The sequence below is a fragment of the Peromyscus leucopus genome, chromosome 3 (genome assembly GCF_004664715.2).
Source record: "Peromyscus leucopus breed LL Stock chromosome 3, UCI_PerLeu_2.1, whole genome shotgun sequence".
Classification (NCBI taxonomy): Eukaryota; Metazoa; Chordata; class Mammalia; order Rodentia; family Cricetidae; genus Peromyscus; species Peromyscus leucopus.
Window position 1 is genome coordinate 41,385,536 of NC_051065.1, and position 20,337 is coordinate 41,405,872.

The 20,337-nt window shown below is 40.5% G+C and overlaps 1 protein-coding gene across 1 annotated transcript in view; it reads right to left on the bottom strand.

The window, feature by feature from the left end:
• Cntnap2 (contactin associated protein 2) overlaps window positions 1-20,337 on the bottom strand; it is a 2,034,995-nt gene that overhangs the window by 246,212 nt on the left and 1,768,446 nt on the right. Inside the window, exon 16 of the mRNA XM_028876400.2 lies at window positions 18,750-18,920. Coding sequence (XP_028732233.1) covers window positions 18,750-18,920 — 171 coding nt within the window. The remainder of the gene's footprint in view (window positions 1-18,749; window positions 18,921-20,337) is intronic.

Genomic DNA, 20,337 nt, shown 5'->3' on the forward strand with positions numbered 1-20,337 from the left:
ATTGTGAATTGAGAAGGAAAACATCAGGGAAGTGGTCCTCTTGACACTATTCATTTTTTTTTCCCCAAACAGAAATACTTTCTGAAAGATACTTGATTGGCTGCAACATAATGAGTAATTTGTGAAGTTTGTTTAAGGTGATGGCAGAGATAGTAGGCTGATTAAATGGTTTGGGTAAGTTCAAGTCAAAGGGATCATGGATTTCAGGTCCAAAAGACGTAACCCAACCAGGAGTTGAAAGAGCTTGAAGAGACAGTAACAGGGTGAAGTTGACTCCTCATGGAGGTTATGAGGAGATCACATTTTGGTTGGTGAACTGACTATAACTTTGAAATGACTGAGATGTGGATGGTTGTTCAGATGGAGACATTGATAATGAGGAGAAGACAAACACAAGAGCCCAGGATGAGAGGCTAGATAGGCTTTGGGAGGAGACGGCTGCTCGTGAGAGCTGGGGATAAGTCTGCCGGAAGGAGGGTGGTCAGAGAGATGCCTGCTTCTTTGTTGCCATGAACTGAGTTCCACCTTGTGGGTCACCTTTGTTTTGTAGCATTTCTCCCACTGCCCCCATTTTCAGAAAATTCTTTCAGTAGTCATCCAGGAAGACTGCAGACAAGGTTTCTCTAAGAAGAATTCGAAGAGTGTTAAATGAAGATGTATATTCTGTATGATACAGACTCAAAATATAAACTCAGACTTGTGTTTTGTTTTCCATTAGAGCACCAAATGCACTGTCACCATAGAGTACAGCAGTGCTGGACGATGGAGGACAGCAAAACCACAGCATGGGTCAACACAGACTCTAAATGAAAATGGTGAGACATATGAGTGGGTGATGACACCAGCTGACATGCCAACATGGACGGGGGTGGGGGGGGGAATCGACCCTACCCCTTGATGACCAGCCACATGTAATTAATGACTACTGAGAGAGGGGAAATCAGTCTTCTCCAGGGATGAGCCTCCAATTAGCTCTCCATTTCCAAGTGGTCAGTCCTAAAAATATAAATCCCTATCTGTCTATATGTCTATCCATCCATTCATCCATCATCCACCCACCCACCCACCCACCCACCCACCCACCCATCTATCTATCTATCTATCTATCTATCTATCTATCTATCTATCTATCTATCTATCTATCATCTCTCAATCTATGTACAATGTTGAATGGAAGTTCTATTTGTATTTATTGTATGTATAATAACATTAATTAAGGAAAAAGAACAAGAGAGAATAATACATGGAAGTAAAAGGAGGGCTTGGAGGTAGAGAAAGGGGATGAGTGTTGTTGGGGGGTAGGACATGGCAATAGGGATTAAAGATTATCAAAGTAAACTATATACATGTATAAATATAACGGAACCCAGTAGTTTATACAATTAATAAATTCTAGTAAATCAGAAAAAGTTCTCTCTGCTTGTGAATCACAGCAAGAGAGACATAATTGATCTAAATTATTTTATTCATTTTTCACTAGTTATGATTATTTTAATTTGATTTTAATCTTCTATCAGCATTGGGTATTAGAGGAACCTAGGGGTCAAATGTTAAAAATGCTGGATCTTTGAAGCTCAGTGTTGGAAGTTTCCTAGGATAAGTGTTCCATGAAAGCTGTTTGAAGAGTTAGATCCTTGAGGTCATATATTTCCACATCTGAGAAATGACAGAAAGCACCTCACCAATTCCCGATGGCTGTACCAACCAAACACTGCTTGAACAAAGCATTCCTCAGGAAATGGAAACTGTTAAATAATGATAATGACCCATCGCAAAACATCCTTTGTTCTGATCATGACTGCTGAACACACAGCTTTCCTGTATATATTGCATAAATAAATATTTTGTCTCCCTGAAGTCTGCACATATAAAACATGGAAGAAATCTTTTAGGACCAGTTTGCACACAGTTCAAACAGCCACATTTATGTTTTTGTCTGATTTAGTGAACTAAGGGGACATGATTTCTTCTTAGAACAGTTCCTTTGAAAGAGCGGCTTCAGGTCTCTTTAAGCTGGTTATCAACTTCTGCCTCAGGATGGTTCCACATACCTGTACCCAGTGCAGTAATGGAGGAAGTGCTGGGAAGTGACACAGTGGTCATGGAGTACACAGGAGGATTTGTAGCGTACTATCATGTTGTTGATGGAGAATTAGGAACAAAAACGAGAATAGCAAAGTTTGTAAGAAATATAAGAGTTAAACTCATGTTTTCTTCTAGAAGTTTTTTTCAGGCTTCACATTGAAATCTTAGGTCTATTTAGAGTTGATTTGTATGCAGAGTGATTGGCATGAGTCAAATTTTATTCTTCTACATGTGGCTTCTAGTTTCCCCAGTACCATTTGCTGAAGATGCTGTCTTTCCTTCAGTATGAATTTTTGACTTCTTTATCAAATATCAGATGGCTATAACTTGACACACTCATATTTGGATCTTCTGTTTTGTTCCATGGATCTACACACCCATTTTGGTGCTAGTATCATGCTGATCTTATTACTGCAACTCTATAATTTAGTTCTAAGTCTGGCAAAAGGATCCCTCTAGCATATTCTTTTTGCTCAGGATTCCTTTGGCTATCTGGTATTTTTTGTGCTTCCATGAACAATGCAGGATCACTGGAGGTCCTTCCATTTTTTAATGTCTTCTTTAATCTCTTTCTTTAGAGATTTGAAGTTTTTATTATAGGGTTCTTTGGTTAGGCTTATTTCTAAATATTTTTGAAGCTATCATGAATTTGAGTGTTTCCATGATCTCCTTCTCAGTGTGTTTGTTATTGGTATACATGAAGACTAATGATAAGTTGATTTTTGTGGCCTATTATGTTACTGAAAGTGTGGCTCATTCTAAAAATTTTCTGGTGAAATATTTGGAACCTCTTATATATAATATTAAACTATCTGCAAATAGGGATAACTAGACTTCACGTTTCCCTATTTGTATCCCTTTAATTTTCTTCTTGTATTACTGCTCTAGCTAGGGCTCCAAGCACCACTTTGAAAAGGAGTGAGGAAAATATACACCCCTGTCTCATTTCTGATTTTAACAGGGTTACTTCGAGTTTTTCTCTATTTAGGATGATGTTTCTCCAAGAGCCATAGATCATCCAAGGAATGTTCCAGGCCAGCCAGGCATGGGGAACCTTCCTTTAAGTTGATGGTTTGGAGAATATAAGGGATTCCCCAAACAATATAGGCTACTGTCAATGCCCTTGATTGCCTCCAAGAACGTGAAGGTAAGACTCTATAATTGAAGGTCCCACACATTTTGGACAGATGACTTGGAGGAATTGACCTAGAAGTCTCCTCCACTCAGATTTGCTCTGATATTATCAGAAGGTTCTATGCAAGCTGCCAAGAGAAAAAAGCCATCAATAGTTCAATCTGGCCTTAAAACCTATGAACCATAACAAGGCCCACCCCAGCAAGGTATCTCCAGTGGTGCAATAGTAACACTTTTATCTTGAGAGCAACTAAAAGCTGCTTAATTGTGCTTAAGGTCCAATCCTCAATAAGAGGAGATTCATGCTTGCCACTATATACCTTCCTAACTACCCACGACTAAAAACATAGACCCCAGAGGAGAACTTACTACTGCCATTTTCCCAAACCAATATGATTTCTAACCGAGGTATGCTGTAGTGGTGGTGCATGCCTTTAATCCCAGCACACGGGAGGCAGAGCCAGGAGGATCTCTGTGAGTTCAAAGCCAGCCTGGTCTACAGAGCGAGATCCAGGACAGGCACCAAAACTACGCAGAGAAACCCTGTCTCAAAAAAAAAAAAATCTTTTTTTAGAAGCAGGTGCAGACTATTCTGGAGATCCCCAACTGGTCAAAGTACAGGAAATAAATGGCCACAGGGAGCTCATCCTCAAATGATAAGTCCACAACCCTTACAGCTAAGGCTTGGGAAACACCTAGGGAAAGGGAGAGGAAAGATTGTATAAGGCAGAGGACCAAGATATCTGCTGTGAGATAGTGCCCTTTATATATGACAGGGAGGCTGCACTCATTAACTCTCAAGGATATGGTTGCCTAAACAAGACCTGCATAACCACAACACCAACTGACACATGGATGGGGAAATTTCACAAGGTTCCATCCCTGGATGATTAGCTACAGGTAATTAATGACTGCTGAGAGAAGGAAAATAGGTTTTCTCCAGAGATGCACTCCTATATAGATTATGAAATCCCAAGTGGTGACCCCTAAACATATGAGCAACACTAATGGACCCAGAGAGTCATATGTGTATTTGACACAATAATAAAGAAGAAGAAGTTAAGAATTTTAATAGAAGTTGGGAGAGCACAGGTGGACTTGGACAGGGGAGACTGTGGGGTGGAAATGACATGAATACAGTACTCATGTATGACATCTAAAAATTAAATAAAAAGGAGTTAAGCCCAGCAACAGGGATTTCTGGTAAAGGGGATGCTTAGTAGTTGAGGTGTCATCTTCAACACTCATTGTAAACCTATCCTCCCATTTGTTGATGTAATAATACATTTATCCTCACGCAGGAGGCCAGTGAATAACAGGACAAACCCCAGAAAATCTCAGGTTAACATGATACTAGCCAATAAGAATTCTCAAGAAGGCATATTACAAAAACATTAGTTTTATATTACTGTTGTGTTTTAAATGTAAAATTTAATTCTTTCAAACTATATGCCTTCTTCAACATTTTGACATGACCCTTGCCTTTAGTTAAAAAATTACTGTTGTAGAGCTTTAAAAAAGTGACATAGAAATGTGCTTCTAACATATTCTTATATGAAAATTGGGTTATAAAATTGTATGACTCACATAATCTCACTTTTGCAAAGAAAGTGTTATAAATGAATAGAAAAGTATTTAGAAATGTAGGCACCAAACAGTAATTCAAATATAATGGAATGCCGAATTGTAGTTTTTAAAAAGACCCGTCTGCTTCTTTGGATCTTTAAGTCATTTGACAACATGAAAACAATATTTGTATACTTTTAAAGTTACAATCTAATAATATCCACTTTCCTTTGCAAAGATTGGTGGCATTTTAAGCAACTCCATCTTATCATTTTAACAAGCATTTAATCAGGGCAATTAGTTAATCAAAATGCAGAGAACAAGATTTCATTTAAATCTAGACCCTAGAGGAATTTTAAATGAAACCATTTCTTTATACTTCTTATTTTTAGAAACTTAGAAAATTAAAAAAGTAGTGGTTAAACTCTACCATGAAATATGTTTTCAATCAGATGTAATTTTTTTCTATTAAAATTGGCTAAAATCAGGTTGGGAGTGTGTAGCTCAGTTAGAGGTGGGCTTGTCTGGCACTCATCAAACCTTGGGTTCCACGTAAACCAGATCTCATAGCTCATGCTACAATCCCAACATGAGTGATGACAAAGCAGAAGACTGCAAGTTCAAGGTCACAAGGTCATTTTCTCTCACATATTGAGCTCTAGGCACGCTTGGGCGACACGAGACTCTGTCTCAAAGATAAAGGCTAAAAATAAGGGCATGCTATTTTCAGAGTAAAATCCTCACAGGTCTTTAGCCAGCGTGTTCCAGTGTTAAACTAATGTATACAGGAAGCATAACGCAGGATGAGCATAATTCACTGTTATAATTACACTCGACAGATATGCACCACTTCTATTATTCATGGGCTCTGGTTGCACTCACCCAGAAAGTCTTCATAGAATACTAAACACCCACACTCTTCACGAGAAGTCATTTGGAATTCGCATCAGTTCTCATCAGAGGAATCAAATTCAAAGATGCAGAAAACCAAATTTGATCATTTTAACACTATCCACAAAGACAAGAAAAATGAGTAATTTCCTGAGAGGCCCAGGGTCTAGTTAGCTTCTCCTTGTGAAACTAACACTGATGTGCAGAGGGTCATTTCTTTAAAGAAAAGCATCTCCTGACTGTTCTTAGAGCTTTGGCTCTGATTTCCGGTTGCTTATGTGTGCCATGATTAACCTCCCAACTTCTGTTACTTAGCCTCTTTTGTCTTTGGAAAAATGTCCCACGCTTATGTTTATACGCCTGCTGTCCTTCAGTGTGAAGCATTGGCTGCATCTTCTGGAAGCCTATTGGTTTTCTTCAGGTGAGGTTCAGGCTCGCCTTCTGGGTGTCCTAGGACCTGTGACTGCCCCTTCTTCCTGAACTGTCTACCTCAGTTACCCTGGGGAGCTGTTGTCCAGGCAGGAGTGCATTTCAGTCCCTGATTATTTAAGTCCAGCATCATGACTCACCCTGTGGAGTCTCTTCATTGTCCAGTGCATGACAGCCATGTAAGTCCCCATCAAGTCGATGAAACCTGGGCATTTGTTATAGCAACTTATCTTTTTCTAAAATAAGAATATCTCTTATTCCTAAGTCTTTTATGACTTTATCAAATTTTCCTTGTTTTTTGAAAGAAGATACCTTCCTAAACTATTAGATTATCTTCCCTAGATAACCAGAATTTTGATAACATGAAAGTGATATAATGATAATTTATTTCCAATATCAAGTTTTAAATGAGAAAATACAATATTTCTTTAAACATTGAAGTTATGATACTATATTTGAATGGATGAATGGGATTTTTTAGGCATTGTAGAACAAAGAAGAGTGGCTGGGAGCCAAGTGAGAGCCCTTAAGGCAAGAACATGCTCTTAAACTTGTCTGGGCTTCCTCTGTGCTTACAGAACTGTGTTCTGAATACCATAAGGACAAATGAAAACTCCCCATGTTGGCACATGTGCTGAGTACAAGCTCAAGATTCAGATATGGAAAGCAATTGCTTTGCTTTTGAGCATTGTCATTTCAGATCTCATGGCCTCCAGACCCCAGGATCTACCTCCATTTGGCCCCCGCAGTTTGGAGGCTGATGTTCCTTATGACTGACTATGGACTGAGTGTTGTATATAGTGCTGCATATGTTGAAAAATACATTCTGTATTCTGAACACCCAATTTGGAAACTTCTGGAATTCAATCTCCTTATAAATTAGAAAGTACCTAAACTATAAAATGAAAACAAAAATGATAAAACAAATATGATTGAGATAGAAATGAATATCCTTTTCTTGAAATTTTTTTAGGAATATGTTTCAGCCATGACCTTAGTCTAACATGAAATTATGAAGAAAGCTGAGATTTGGGGTACAGTCCAATCTTCCAGCCACTTTGGAGGCTGAGGCAAAGAGGGTTGGCAGTTCAAGGCTACCTGGGCAACTTTGAGAGACTGTCTCAAAAAGCAAAGAAGGGACTTGTGTAAAGCTTGGCAGAGGGCTTCTAACCCACGAGGGGTTCCTGCTTTAATCTGAGATTTCAGGTAAGACTTTAATCCTTTTTCTTTCCTCTTGGGACTGTTACTAAAAGTTACCTTTTAATATCAGCAACATGTCTTTAAAAAAGACAAATTCCCCAACTTTGTCATTTCTAAAACCTTTTCCCAGCTTTGTGGTTGACACAGGCTAGCTAATGCTTTCTTTCATGATTTTAATGGCATAATGCTGTCTCATGGCTTGCAAAAAGCTTCATATTGTGGTACTTACCCTTAGCTGTCTTTGGCCTTTTGAGATATTCCTTGGTTTCGAGTTGTTTCAAGTAGTCTATGCCAGTCACCCACTGTATTTAAATGAAGCTCAACTCCTGATTTATTGTATCTTCTTCTGTTTTATTTTAAAACCAGCTTTGAATTAATTGGTCCCGAGCGTCATCCTTGGCTGCGTCAGCTCCCAGCATTACTAATACACACTGACTGGCTTCAGCACTAACTCTTCTCTTAAAGCTCTTGTTTTTATGAAAATATTCAGCCTGCAGAGACACTGCTAACTCTTAGAATGGCAGATGGAAGGTCTCTGACCTTATTACAGCTTAAAATTCATATGCACTGTTCCGCTTTTCACACCAACCTACTCATTTACTACTGAGCAATAATGACACACTCTTTTTCCTGTCTGCCTCAGAATGTGCAAATTCATGGTTGGCTTGTCCTTTAGTAAGGCCCTGGCCTTCTGACTGGTCACAGGCAGGCTGATGCTAGCTATGATCTTTGTGTGTGTGTGTGTGTGTGTGTGTGTGTGTGTGTGTGTGTGTACTTGTGAACACTCTAATGTGCCATCTTTTTCCAAAGGGAAAGATCTTTTGAGTTACCACATGTAGTAAATAATGGAGAAAACATTAAAATCAGAGCCAATGAGATTGAAGAAAAAACTATTTCTCTATATTAATGATACAAAACTTATACTCCATCTAGAATATGAATGCCTGCTATCTTCCAGGAAATACAACAAACTGATTGTCTTACAGAATTTTTATATTTGTAGGAAAATGAAGGCTACCTTATTTCTATTTTGTCTTTCAAATAAGGATGCAAAGAAAATGGAAAAACTTTTGTGTGATTAGGATGACCTCATCCGGGAAGAAGGGAGAATTCCAGTGAAGGCAAACCTACAGGAAGTCTTAGGAAGAAGCTAGAGATGCCAGTAGCGGGAGGTGGGTGAAATCAGGCATCCGGTGCAGCTGGGTAAGGAGCCTGTGTGTGGTGCAAAGAAGGTTGCAGATCGAAATTAAAGCCATGGTCATCAAGCTTGCTAGTGTGAACATGATCGTACGAGGTCTGAGGAACCGTTATGACTTACAAGAACAGGAATACTAGGGTCAGATTTGTAGAAACTGGGCTGCATTCGGGGAGGTGCATGTCAAGAGGAAGGTACTAGAGGGAGGGAGACACATTATGAGACAGTTGGAGTCGGGAATCCAGGGATGTCAAGAGACAAAGCCGTCCTGGGAGACAGAGAAAGGAGTTTGAAGTTTTATTACCTTTGCATCTATTGCCCATCTACTGTATTGCAATGAGATGGGACTGACATTTTGTCTAGTATTGTTCTAGTGTGAAGGCTCCAGGAGGAATGGCACTTTCCTATTTCAAAATACAGTGTTCTGTCAAGATCAACTGTCTGTCCAGTATGGGGAGGTGAGTAAAACCTCATGACCACTTTACATTTTCAAATCTGGGTAATGGAGAAAACAATGATGTTGTTAATGAGTAGGGAGCACAGGGGAAGGTTTTTGGGTGGAGACTGGGACTGTGGACTTTTGCTTTGATGTGCTGAGCTCAAGTCCTTTGTGGAACATTCTCAGGGGTTGTTAGTATCATTTATAACCAGGCATCAATAGTAGCCACGGCAATGTCTACAAACACATGTTATTAGTTCTGGAAAATCTCTCCTCTGGGCATCTCCAGGAGAGCTGAGAGTCACTGCATGAAGAGTGAAGGCCTCACTTAGTCAAGAGTCCACCCAGGAGGGAGGTGGGAGGTGACACAGCCAGCTGGCAGGCTGATGGGTCTGCAGGGGACTGAATGCTAGAAGGGACCTAGACTAGGACCATGGCCTAGTCTCACCTCATGTCACACATGAACACAACACAGTCTGAAAATCCTGAAGATGGCTTTATACTGGTCAGCTGAGAATCCTGTTTTATTTTGTTTCCTTCTTATTTTAGAAAGTCAAACACACACACACACACACACACACACACACACACACACACACACGGTATGGTATGTGGTATTTATGTGTAATGGAATAGCTGAGGAAATTCTATTTCTTCAGATTTATATTTTTACTGTTCTAAAATAGCTTTAATTTGACCAAATGAGTAACCATAGGCTTATAGGGATATTCCAATTCATCATGGAGTAAGGTCTCAGGAAGCCTGTTTCCTGGTCGTCACCTTCTAGTGCAGAAACTAGGCTCCAGAGGGGGGACAAGCTATTACTTTGGGTTGTCTAGAAGGAACCTGCCCTTGGATACTCAAGAGTCTAGAATCTGAGGCAGAGACAAATAAATTGTTATTAAGGAAGTGACTGATTGTCAAAGGAAGAATCTTCTGTTGCTGTATGGAAGCAAGCAGAACCAGCTTACTATTTCATGGCAGAAAGGAAAGGGTGCTGGGTGACAGGAGTTGTCCCATAAGGCTGCCAAAGAGCTGGGCTGTCCTCAGAAGTTGCCTCTGATGTATGGGGAAAGAAGTCAAGACCACAAACTCTGCAGAGTGGTAATTCCATCTGACCAATTTAGAAGGAATCCTCAGTCTTGTCTGGAAAATTCCAGACTAGCAGGCATGGTAGACCCTAAGGTAACAGCAAAAATTTCATAGCTAGGTGACAATTTATTCTGAAATTTATCTTTGTCATCCCAATGTACCTATGTCATATGTGCAAAGAACTTTCTTATCAGGTAAAATAGTGAAGAAATCTGGAAAAATATAATCCATTTGCATCTACTGATTATTTCTATATACATCTCCCAATATTATTGACATGCAAATAGCTTTAATAAAGCATACATATTATATTTAATTTATGCTAAGATTTTTTTATCCATAATCCAAACTGAAAAAAACACCTTAGAACAAAAATTAGAAAAATTTAAAACATCTTCAAGTGTTGTGAGTAAATATTTATATCTTTAAATATTTTTTGAAAGGGTAATTCTTTTCTTATACATAGTCATGACCAGCCCAGAGCTCTTCTTTAGATTTTGAATCTTGAATACAAAGTGAAGTCATAGCTAGACTTGCAAAGGAGTAGGCATGCTCAAATTCATCCTAAATTCATGTCCATGGTCCGGGTTGCCTTGAATAGTTAAAAGGACGAATCCAGGTGTAAACACCTGGCTTTTATTAATAAAAACTCATAGTATTTTAAGAAGCATCCCAAATAACGCCCCATTGCTTACAACCCAGTTAAGTGGAATTCCACATTTCTCGTTTCTACATGCATGAAGTTCTTTTTAATATCAAAAATTGCTGCAATTCTGAAGTAGTGGTAGATAAATTGCCATTAATTTACTGCTTCTGATTCATCATGTTCTACATATTGCAGAGTAATTTCTTCTGTGACTTCCCAGAGCATATGTGCTGCAGAAGGCTGCATGCTAGAAATGAGCAGTTTTCTTTAATACCCTTTCCTAAGATTAGTAGGGCATTAGACTGCTGCCTCCACACTTTTTGAGTAAATATGTCTGCTAAAGGCAGATATTTTCTCTGACTCATCCTGATATCTGAAAAAGCTCAAACTTGGCCAACATGGGAGCTTATGCTAAAGTTTTACCATAGTTTCTGGTTGCTGCTGGTGTGAATATTTCCTGTTCAATAATCATTTCCTTTAAAAATCTCGTCTCTTTCATAAACTTCTTTGAAATCTCTTTTAAATATTTTCCTTGCCTTACAAAAAGACCTTTACAAGCACTCTAACAAGCACTTCTCTCCACTTAGCATAGTTGGTCCACATTAACAGGACCCTAATGCACAACCCTTAGCATTTCAGTGGTCAGTCCCAGGGTCCATATCTGGGGCCAGGAAGCAGTTGGTCTACTCTTCTGTTCTTTGTGTTCTTTCCATTCTGTGGCTTCAGAGTCCTTGTTTAACAGTGCAATGTTCCCCACCCTTAAGCCTTTGCTTGCACTGTCTCCTCCAGTTATTTCTTCCCCGCCTCCTCCATCCAGCTAAGCTAACTCCTCTGCCCGCTCTTTACAGTTCAACTCAGGTGTTGATTCGCTCCTCCCTTTCATTCTCAGGACTGTTTACATAGTTGTTTCTTGAAGGCTTCAAGAACTTATGCCCATTGTTATCATTAACTCATTGTGTTTAAATAATCAAAACTGTCATATCTCAAATCACTTGAGTAAACTGTGTGCCTCAGTTTTCTCCTCTGTAGATTATGGATAATTGCTTTTTATGAAGTCTCAGAGAATTGTTATCATAAAATTGCAGCACAGTGCCTGCTACTTAGAAAGCTTCCAACAAATTTAGTATCCATGCTGTCATGAGTGAGCTTTCCCTAAACAAAGTATCTGGCCCTTTTCCCTCACCCCAAGGTCTCCAGTCTGGGGTTTCTGGAATGTGTTTGAGTAGTTTTTCTGGTACCATCTTCTGGCCATCTTAAAAGTACTAACTAGACCACCAACAGCAGAAGGTCTGGTTTGCACGAAGAATGCCCAGTAGGTGGTCTACGCTGCCTTGGGCCTTCCTTCATTTGATGATTTTGCCCATTGCTTTCTGGCGCCGTGATGCTCATGGGTGTCCCCATGCCAGCCTCCTCAGAGGACCTCACTCTTTCAGTCTCCCCTTGGTCTCTGATCTCTCCTTTGTTGCAAGATTTCCCTTGTAGTATACACATATAATCATGTCTCTTCCATCTTCAAACAAAAGAATAAGAAATAAAATCACCTTTTTTTGAGTTCCAAGTCCATTTCCATTCACTTCAGTGATGGCTTAATAAATTTGCTTTTCCAATGCTGGGGAACTAACCTATGGCCTTGCATATGGTAGGCAAGTGATCCAAGCTGAGCCATATCCCCAACCTTTCCTTATTGATTGATAGTGACATGTCAACATCAAGCCTAGCAGTCACTTCATGTCATTGGCTTAGAGGCTTCTCAGTAGTATCTAACTCTTTTTTTATGAATCTCAAAAATTCCATTAATTCTCTGGGACATCATTATCACTGTCTCTGTCCTATGTCAGTTGTTTTCCATCCCTGAGCTTGGACAGCTTTCCATTCTTACACATCTTGCCTCTTTCCTCTACATCTTCATTTTAGGTACTCTCATCTATATACTGACTACATAAAATTCTCTCCCTACACCATGCACCATCATTCTTTCATGATCTTAATACAGGCCATCTGTTCTTATCTGATGCTATAGTTTGGTTTACCCTCTAAAAGCTTATATGTTGGAGACTTAGTTTCCAATGATTGTAGAAGAAGGAACAGGACCTTAAAGGAGTAGGGTCTAATGGGCAGTCCTTAGGTCACTGAGAACATGCCAGTAGAAGGGAATGTTGACTCTCTGGAATGAGTTATCACAGCGTGGAATGGTGATAGGAGTCTGAGCCTGACCCCGAGTCTCTCTCTGACTTCTTGTTTGACTAGATCATCATTTGCTCTCTCAAGTCCAGCTGCCATTGTGTCTAACATGAGCTACACAGCCAAGAGGGGCGGGTCCTTGCAAGAACCCGAGCCATGCCAATGGGACTGTCACCATCAAAATATGAGCTCGATAATATGCTCACAGGCTCAGCCTTCCTCAGGCATTCCATTATAAAGTACTGACCAATATATCTGGTTTCTATGAATTGTTCTGACAAATGCCAGTCTGCTCATGTTACATCCCAGCTCAGCACAACTTGCATTTTTAAGCCAAGCCAAACCCAGCCCCAGAAAAGAGAGCACTGAGCGCTCAACTTGCCTACCTGCTAGCTCTCACACAGCCACTCCTGGATACACAAGACACTCCTCACTGCCCCCTTCTGAGTCTCAAGGCTCAGTCAGTCCTCAATATTTTCATTCCTTTGGTGTTATCCTGAACCGTCCTTCCTTTCTGGATTCCTGCTTTCCCCTCATCTTTACCTTATCGACTCCTGCTCATCCATCAAAATTTAATTAAAGCATTACACTCCCTGGGAAGAGCCTGTCACTCCACTCAGTTTTAATATTCCCCATCAGCACTGGCAGGCAGCCTCTCTCTGTGGAGGGAGGTGGAGTGCTGCCAAGGTCACAGTGATAACTCAGGGGCAAAAGGTTGGGGTTAAGCCCCAGCTCTGCACTTCCTAGCTGTGTGACCATCCTCGCCTTATGTCTCAGTTTCCTCATTTGTAAAGTGGATGTGTGGATAATATGTCCACTTCAGGAGGTTATTAGGACAGGGGGATGATTTGTACAGAGTCTGAAACAAGGCCTGGGACAAAATGACCCAAGAAGGCTGAGTTAGCCTGTTAATATACAACCACCCATTTACTCGCCTGCTTTCCAAATGGCCACATCTGTGGGGAGAAGAAAGTGTATTTTGAGCATGTTCCCTCAGAATCTATCACAGTAATAGAAGCCTAGTAAATGTCCAGGACAAACTCACTGAATGAATGAATAAACATTAAATAGTAAGTGAGAAACAGAGTCAAAATTTTACCTTAAAATATGCTAATGAGTAAGATCACTCTGATTTTAGCTTGTGTTTTTCTACTTGTGCAAAGGATGTTGATGACATCTCATTAACTTGTGGTACACAAGCTCACTGTTCTCTGAGTCAAGAATCCTCTACTCTTGACAGAAGGGCACAATGTAGTTAATTAACGGGACTGCTATTCTGGAAAGCAACATGGAGGCATGCACTGTGACAAAATTCCTCTGAGACACACGCAGAGAAACAAAATTTAAATTCCTATCAGAAAGCCTAACAAACTAAATGGAGAAAAGCAGAGGGTGTTTAAACAAAGTTTGCTTGCAGACAAACACCTTTCCTGAGCCCTCTGGTAGTGGATTCTTTACCCACCACCCCAGAAATCCAACTCAGAAAAGTCGAAATGAATAATTGTGATTAACAAAGTGCTAGCAAGTGTCATCCATGCCAGATTTTTCCTCTCCATGTTGTTTGTAGGAAGAAAAAAAAAGATTAGATGAAAAAACAGATTGAAACACAATCTGAAATATTAGGCTTTGAGGTCATGACAGACGAGGCTTCAGGCTCATCCACCTCTGGGGTCTTTTGGTCCTATGCAGATGTACATTCCTTTCCTAGCACATACTCCAACTCTACTAGGCCCAAAGTCACTGCATCCTGTTGCTTAGATGCCAAGGGCTATCATTTTTGTCCTAGTGGGACATGTCATTCCTATAGCTACTCACTTGGATTGTCAATTCTGTAAACACCCCCCCAACCCCCCACCTAAGAAATGTTACATGTATTGTTTAAGATACTCAATCCCTTCCTTGGGAGATACCTTTCCATCTTGTCTGTCTTAATCCACATTCTTGGCAAACAACTGATATGATATCATTTGATGGTTAGTCTTCATTGTTAGCCTGACTGGATTAAGTGGAGTACACCTGTGTGTGTCTATTATAGTTCCAGAGACAATTAGATCCTAGGGGCTCTGAACTAACAAAGCATTAATTCCTTGATGGATCATAATTTAATGGCACCATTGGGAGGGCACTATTGAGAACTAGGCTACCGGGGCTGCCCTTGGGGCTCTGTCATGCCCTGATCCCTTTCTGCCTGCCCTTCCTCTTCTTCCAGGTCATCTCTCAAGCCAACAGCTTCCAGGTGACACAGACTCTTTCTGCTGTGATGTTTTACCCAAGTGCATGGCGTCATCTGACCACACATCTACTCTATGGAATCTTGAGCTGAGATAAACAATTCCCCTTTTAAGGTGTCCTCAAGTATTTTAGTCACACAGACACAAAATAACAGCCCTTCTTTCACTTTTACTTTTTGCCTTAGCAGTTGTATGAGATCTGTGAGAACTTATATATTAAAGATAGCTTGGCTTAGTCTTTTCCCAGGCTGAAACATGAACAGTCCAAGCACACTATAAACTAGTTTGTGCCTCAGTTCTCTTAAGGGTTGACAGCTTCACAGACACACTTCTTACTTACTTTGAGTGTGTTTCTCTCATATACATAAGCCTGATATCCCCTACTGCACACAACGTACCCAGGTACCTTTGAATTCTTGTGAGGATGCACAAAATGATGGTTTCTACTTTCTGCCTGTCAGGGGTCTTTTAAAAAATATTTTCACTTTTACTGGTTTTTAGAAGGTACCAGAGGCTCTAGAAGAGACTATTTCAAGTCTGCGTCTTAAAGATCCTCTATGTCTTCACCCTGTATAAACTATATGACAGAAAAGATCAGCAATATGACAAGATGGAGGTTGTAAGTCACCTTCTACTGCACTTTTCATACTACAGAAAGACCTACAAAGGAAGAAGCTTCAGTGCAGTAGGTGAAGCTCTAGGCTCCTAATCCACAGACCTACAAGGCTTTGAAAGTGTCTCTGAAGATTTTCCTCAATAAAAAATAAATGAAATTCTTTGATGCATGTGGAAAGCCAAGACACCTGCTCTCGCTGAACTCTGCTTATCTTCCTTCCTACCCAGACAGGACTATACCAAACACAAACAGGTAAAACAGTCAGAGAACCCAAGTAACATTATAGAAAAGTATAGGACTTTTCAAATATAGAGCTGTCCATTTCTTAGGCTATTGGATATTTCTAATATGCCATCTTACTAACATGGAAGTAAGAACATAGTTGATTAAATTAATTTTAACCAAAGGAAATGAAAAATCCCATTTTAATAATTATGAGCCCTAATTCAGTGGAGAGGGCATTTTAATCAATAAATTAATTAGTTTTAATTCTAGGGCCAGACTATTTTCACTCTTCTTTTTAATCAGATCTTGCCCATGGTGAGAACTGCAAGTTGCCCAGGTCTGTTGCAGAGAGAACAGAGGCTGGGGTTAAAGCAAGGTGAAGAGTTTGCACAGCAAGGTCTGGACCAGCAGGGAAGATGAAAAGGAGGCCTGCGGTTCAATATGAGATGAGTAAGCTGGACAGATAAGGGGAGGGGCAGGGACCCGGGCCAGTGATGGCAGACCAGTTGTTTTCCTCCCCAGAGCCTCCAGGGACATAGTTAATGCATTATCCTTTCTCAAAGTCTTCCTTCGAATGAAGCTGATTGCAACAGACTCAACTATAACTCAGGGTGACTTCTAACAATGGGCTTCTGCTTTGGAGACTACCCCAGACCACCAGCTAGATAGGAGGCAATCCAGAAAGACTGAACTACATCTTGGTGGCTGGGATAGTGTTCATTCTCTGCCATGGTAAAGCTAGAGCTGACTATGTAAATATGGGAATAAAGAGAGCATAGCATAATTAACAACTCCTGAGGCATCAGCAGAGTCTGAGGGTAGTAATGCTGGCCAAATGACTAACAGCTATTGACAGTCAAGGTCAATAATTAACAAAGCTGGAGTCAGAAATGAACAATACAGAATTGCTGTGGGATGTCTTTCTGTATGCTGTGAATATGCGTGGCTCCCATTGGTTAATAAACAAAGTTGCATTGGCCTATGGCAAGGCAGAATAGAGCCAGGCAGGAAATTGAAGAAGAGAGACAAGGAGAAGGCAGAGGCAGAGCAGAAGCTTCGAGCCACCTCCAGGAGAAGCAAGATGTGAGAGAACAGGTGATGCCATGAAGCCATGTGGCAAAACATGGATGAATAGAAATGGGTTGAATTAAATTTTAAGAGCTAGTTGATAATGAGCCTGAGCCAGAGGTCATACAGTTTGTAATGAATATAAGCCTCTGTGTGTTTACTTGGGACCAAGCAGCTGTGGGACTGGATGGGACACAGGAAAACTTCCAGCTACACAGGATCATTTTCATGGCTGGTCCAGGGGAACAGGTATAGAGTATGTAGGCCTCCATTTACTCAGTCATGATAGCCCAGAAAACCAGACAGTACTTCAGCCTTTGTCTAGCTTCTGCCATGGCCCTGTAAAAGCCCCTGGACAAAGGAACTTGCCAGCCTTTTTCTCTCTCAGAAACCTCCTCCTCGCAGGAGTTTCTGTCACGTTCTCTCAATTTCTCACTGCTCAGTAATTCTTAGTGAAGTATGCTGTGCCTACTCCCATGAGAGTGCACATCTTTTACCTTCTTTCACGTGAGACAGTGGATTTGGAGCCATTGTCTCAGGTTGATCTTTGAGACATCCAAGTGTCTGGTACCTTAGGACCCTGGTTCCAGCACAACTAGGGTAAGAAAGATCCTGCCATAACTTAAAAATCCTGTATTACAATAAGCAACCTTGGGAAGACAATTCTGGTATTTACTAGACACTGAGGTAAATTCTCCACAAATATCTGCTCCCCATTTTCAGAACAGTCTCCTAAAATTAATATCACAATTTTATAGTTCAGAAAATTGGGATCCAAAGAGATTAAGTAATTCAACCCCAAATTTGTGTTTGAATCTGAGACTCTTTCTCTGACACCTTTACCCATTTTTGCTGTGTCACAACCTACCACTTAAAAAGAGAACCCAGTGGGATTTCAAAAGAAAAAAAATGTTTGTGTGAGAGTATCTTTTTAAAATGGTGCATTGCATATTTATAAGTACAAAAAGAGAAAAACCTTAGATGTACTGGGAAATGGATTTGGGATTGTTCTTGGAACAGAAGCATAAACTAACAGTAGTGAAGAGAACATAAAGGGCAAGGATGTGGGGAGGAAGCCACTCTGACATACTCAGCAGGGGCTGGGAGCTTGCAGAAGACTGAGCCCAGAGTCTCGCACATGATTTTGACTTATCTCAATACACAGAAGAGCTTGACAGGTAATCATTTAGCCTGGAGGTCTGCATATTATAACTTCCTAAATCCGAACTTGGGTCCTGAGGATACAACAGCCTTGGTGAGGCAAGAATTGTGTGTGGGGTTGTCTGACCTCTCTTCTGGAGGCAGTCCCAAAGTAGAGCTCTACACAGTTGATGGCTCCAAGGCCAACTGGGCCTGACTCCGCAGTTCTATGTCCTTGCTAAACAAATTACGACTCTACACTGTTTTGGAAGGTGTGGATGCAGAACTTCATTGAGAAAAGTGCACCCCAGTGTTTTGTTTCATCAGATAGCTGGCTGGTCTATGGCTACCTCATTCACGCTGATGTCTTTGTATGTTCCTTCCACTTTTCTCCATGTTGGCCCCTCTACTCTCCATGTCTCAGATGGGTTTACCCACCTCTGTCTCCTCTTAACCTACTTCTCTGGAAAGCAAGCATATTAAACAAGGAACCTTATTGCACTCTCCAACCAGTAGGAGAGCAGTGTTTTTTTGTCTTCTTTGCCAACTCTCTTGAGACATCTCTGTGACCATAGTCGCCACTAACATGTTGACAGGAAAAAAATACTCACATTTCAGCTCCAGCTTGATGAAGTCTGTGTTCCCCAGATTTTCCAGAAATACTCCCCGAGGGATTAACGTCTTGAAGTAGAAAGAAATGTCAGCACTAGTTTCTCCTTGGAAGGTAGAGAAGTGCAGGTAGGATGATGGATTTGGGAAGGAGGCGGCATTCCAATAATTTCCTGTGGGACAAAGAGAGAAGACAAGATAATCTACACCTTGATTAGGGCAAGTTTATATATATATATGATCTATTTCTTGAGTTTAGTAAACCTTTATGGGCAATATAGCCATGCTTCCCTAAACAATTCCTAAAGGAGCAGACTCTTCAGTGGAGCTGCCTTCAAGTTGTACAGAGAGCTCCAGGTGTGGCAGGGGAATAGGGTCTGAAACATTGAGATTTACATGTGAAAGAGGGCAGTTTGCAGAGCAAGACTGGAAACCTTTCTTTCCTTGGGCTTCATCTAAAGAACAGAGCTTGCACAGGGTGCGAGGAAATACAAATGGCAGTGTTGGAGACTATAAAGGTCCTATAAGGGCCATACAACACGCACAGCTCCTCCCTCCACTCACTAGCCCACTCTCATTCTTACGGCTGCTCTTTTCTTAGTTCACTGTCTCTAGTTCTGTTTCTGACCATGAATATCTGGGGTAATCTTTGGTCCTGGGACACTAGAGTATGGGATTGGATGCCATCTGAACTCACCCAGTGCTCTTAGTTAGTCAGTACCATGAACGCTTGGGAAGGCATGATCCATCCTTCCCAACCATTACCTGGCAGAGTGGCCAGTGTCTCAGGAAGAATTTACAAGTCATAATAAAACTCCAAACCAACTCACTCAGATTCCACTCGTACAAATGGGTCAAGAGGTTAATATGAGACCATGGATCTGATTTGCAACTTGATTTCCCGTGGAGACTCCTTTCTACTGTACACATTTTACCATCCCAGCTTAAGACCAGATTAAGATCAACAAACATAGATATGTCTTCAGTTACTAAAGTCTTGAGCTTTAACACCAATTCTACAGTCTGTTCTATTGGTGTGTGCTGTACCTGTCTTCTGAAGAGTACAATAGGTGAGCTGAACTTACTTCATTAGTTTAGACTCACACAAACTTCACTTTCTTTCCTTAATGAAAATCGTGTATATATGCGACATTAAATCCAATTACTATTCTTTAACGGAGTAACTTTATGTTGGCACTGCTATACTTAAGCTATATTTTTAAATTAAACATGCAGTATTGTTCTACTCAGATATTAAATTACCTTCTTTCCTCACCAACGCTATTTGTTTTTGTAGTCATCTAGGATGTAGTGACATCCAGATAAGTGCATGGAATATTTAAAGTTAAATGCATTATAGATATGCACATTAAAATTTTAATGAGTTTATGTGAGCCACCTCAGTGATTTCTCAATAAAGCAACACCAGACTGTAAGTGGCTTAGTGCAACTAGTTGGGGAGGGCAAGAAAAGAAACTCATGTGTTCATGGAAACAAAACCGAGACCACACAGTTGATTCTCATTATCCCTTGGTTAGTTCCAGAACAATAGTGGATATCAAAATCTGAGAATGGAAGTCCCTTAAATAA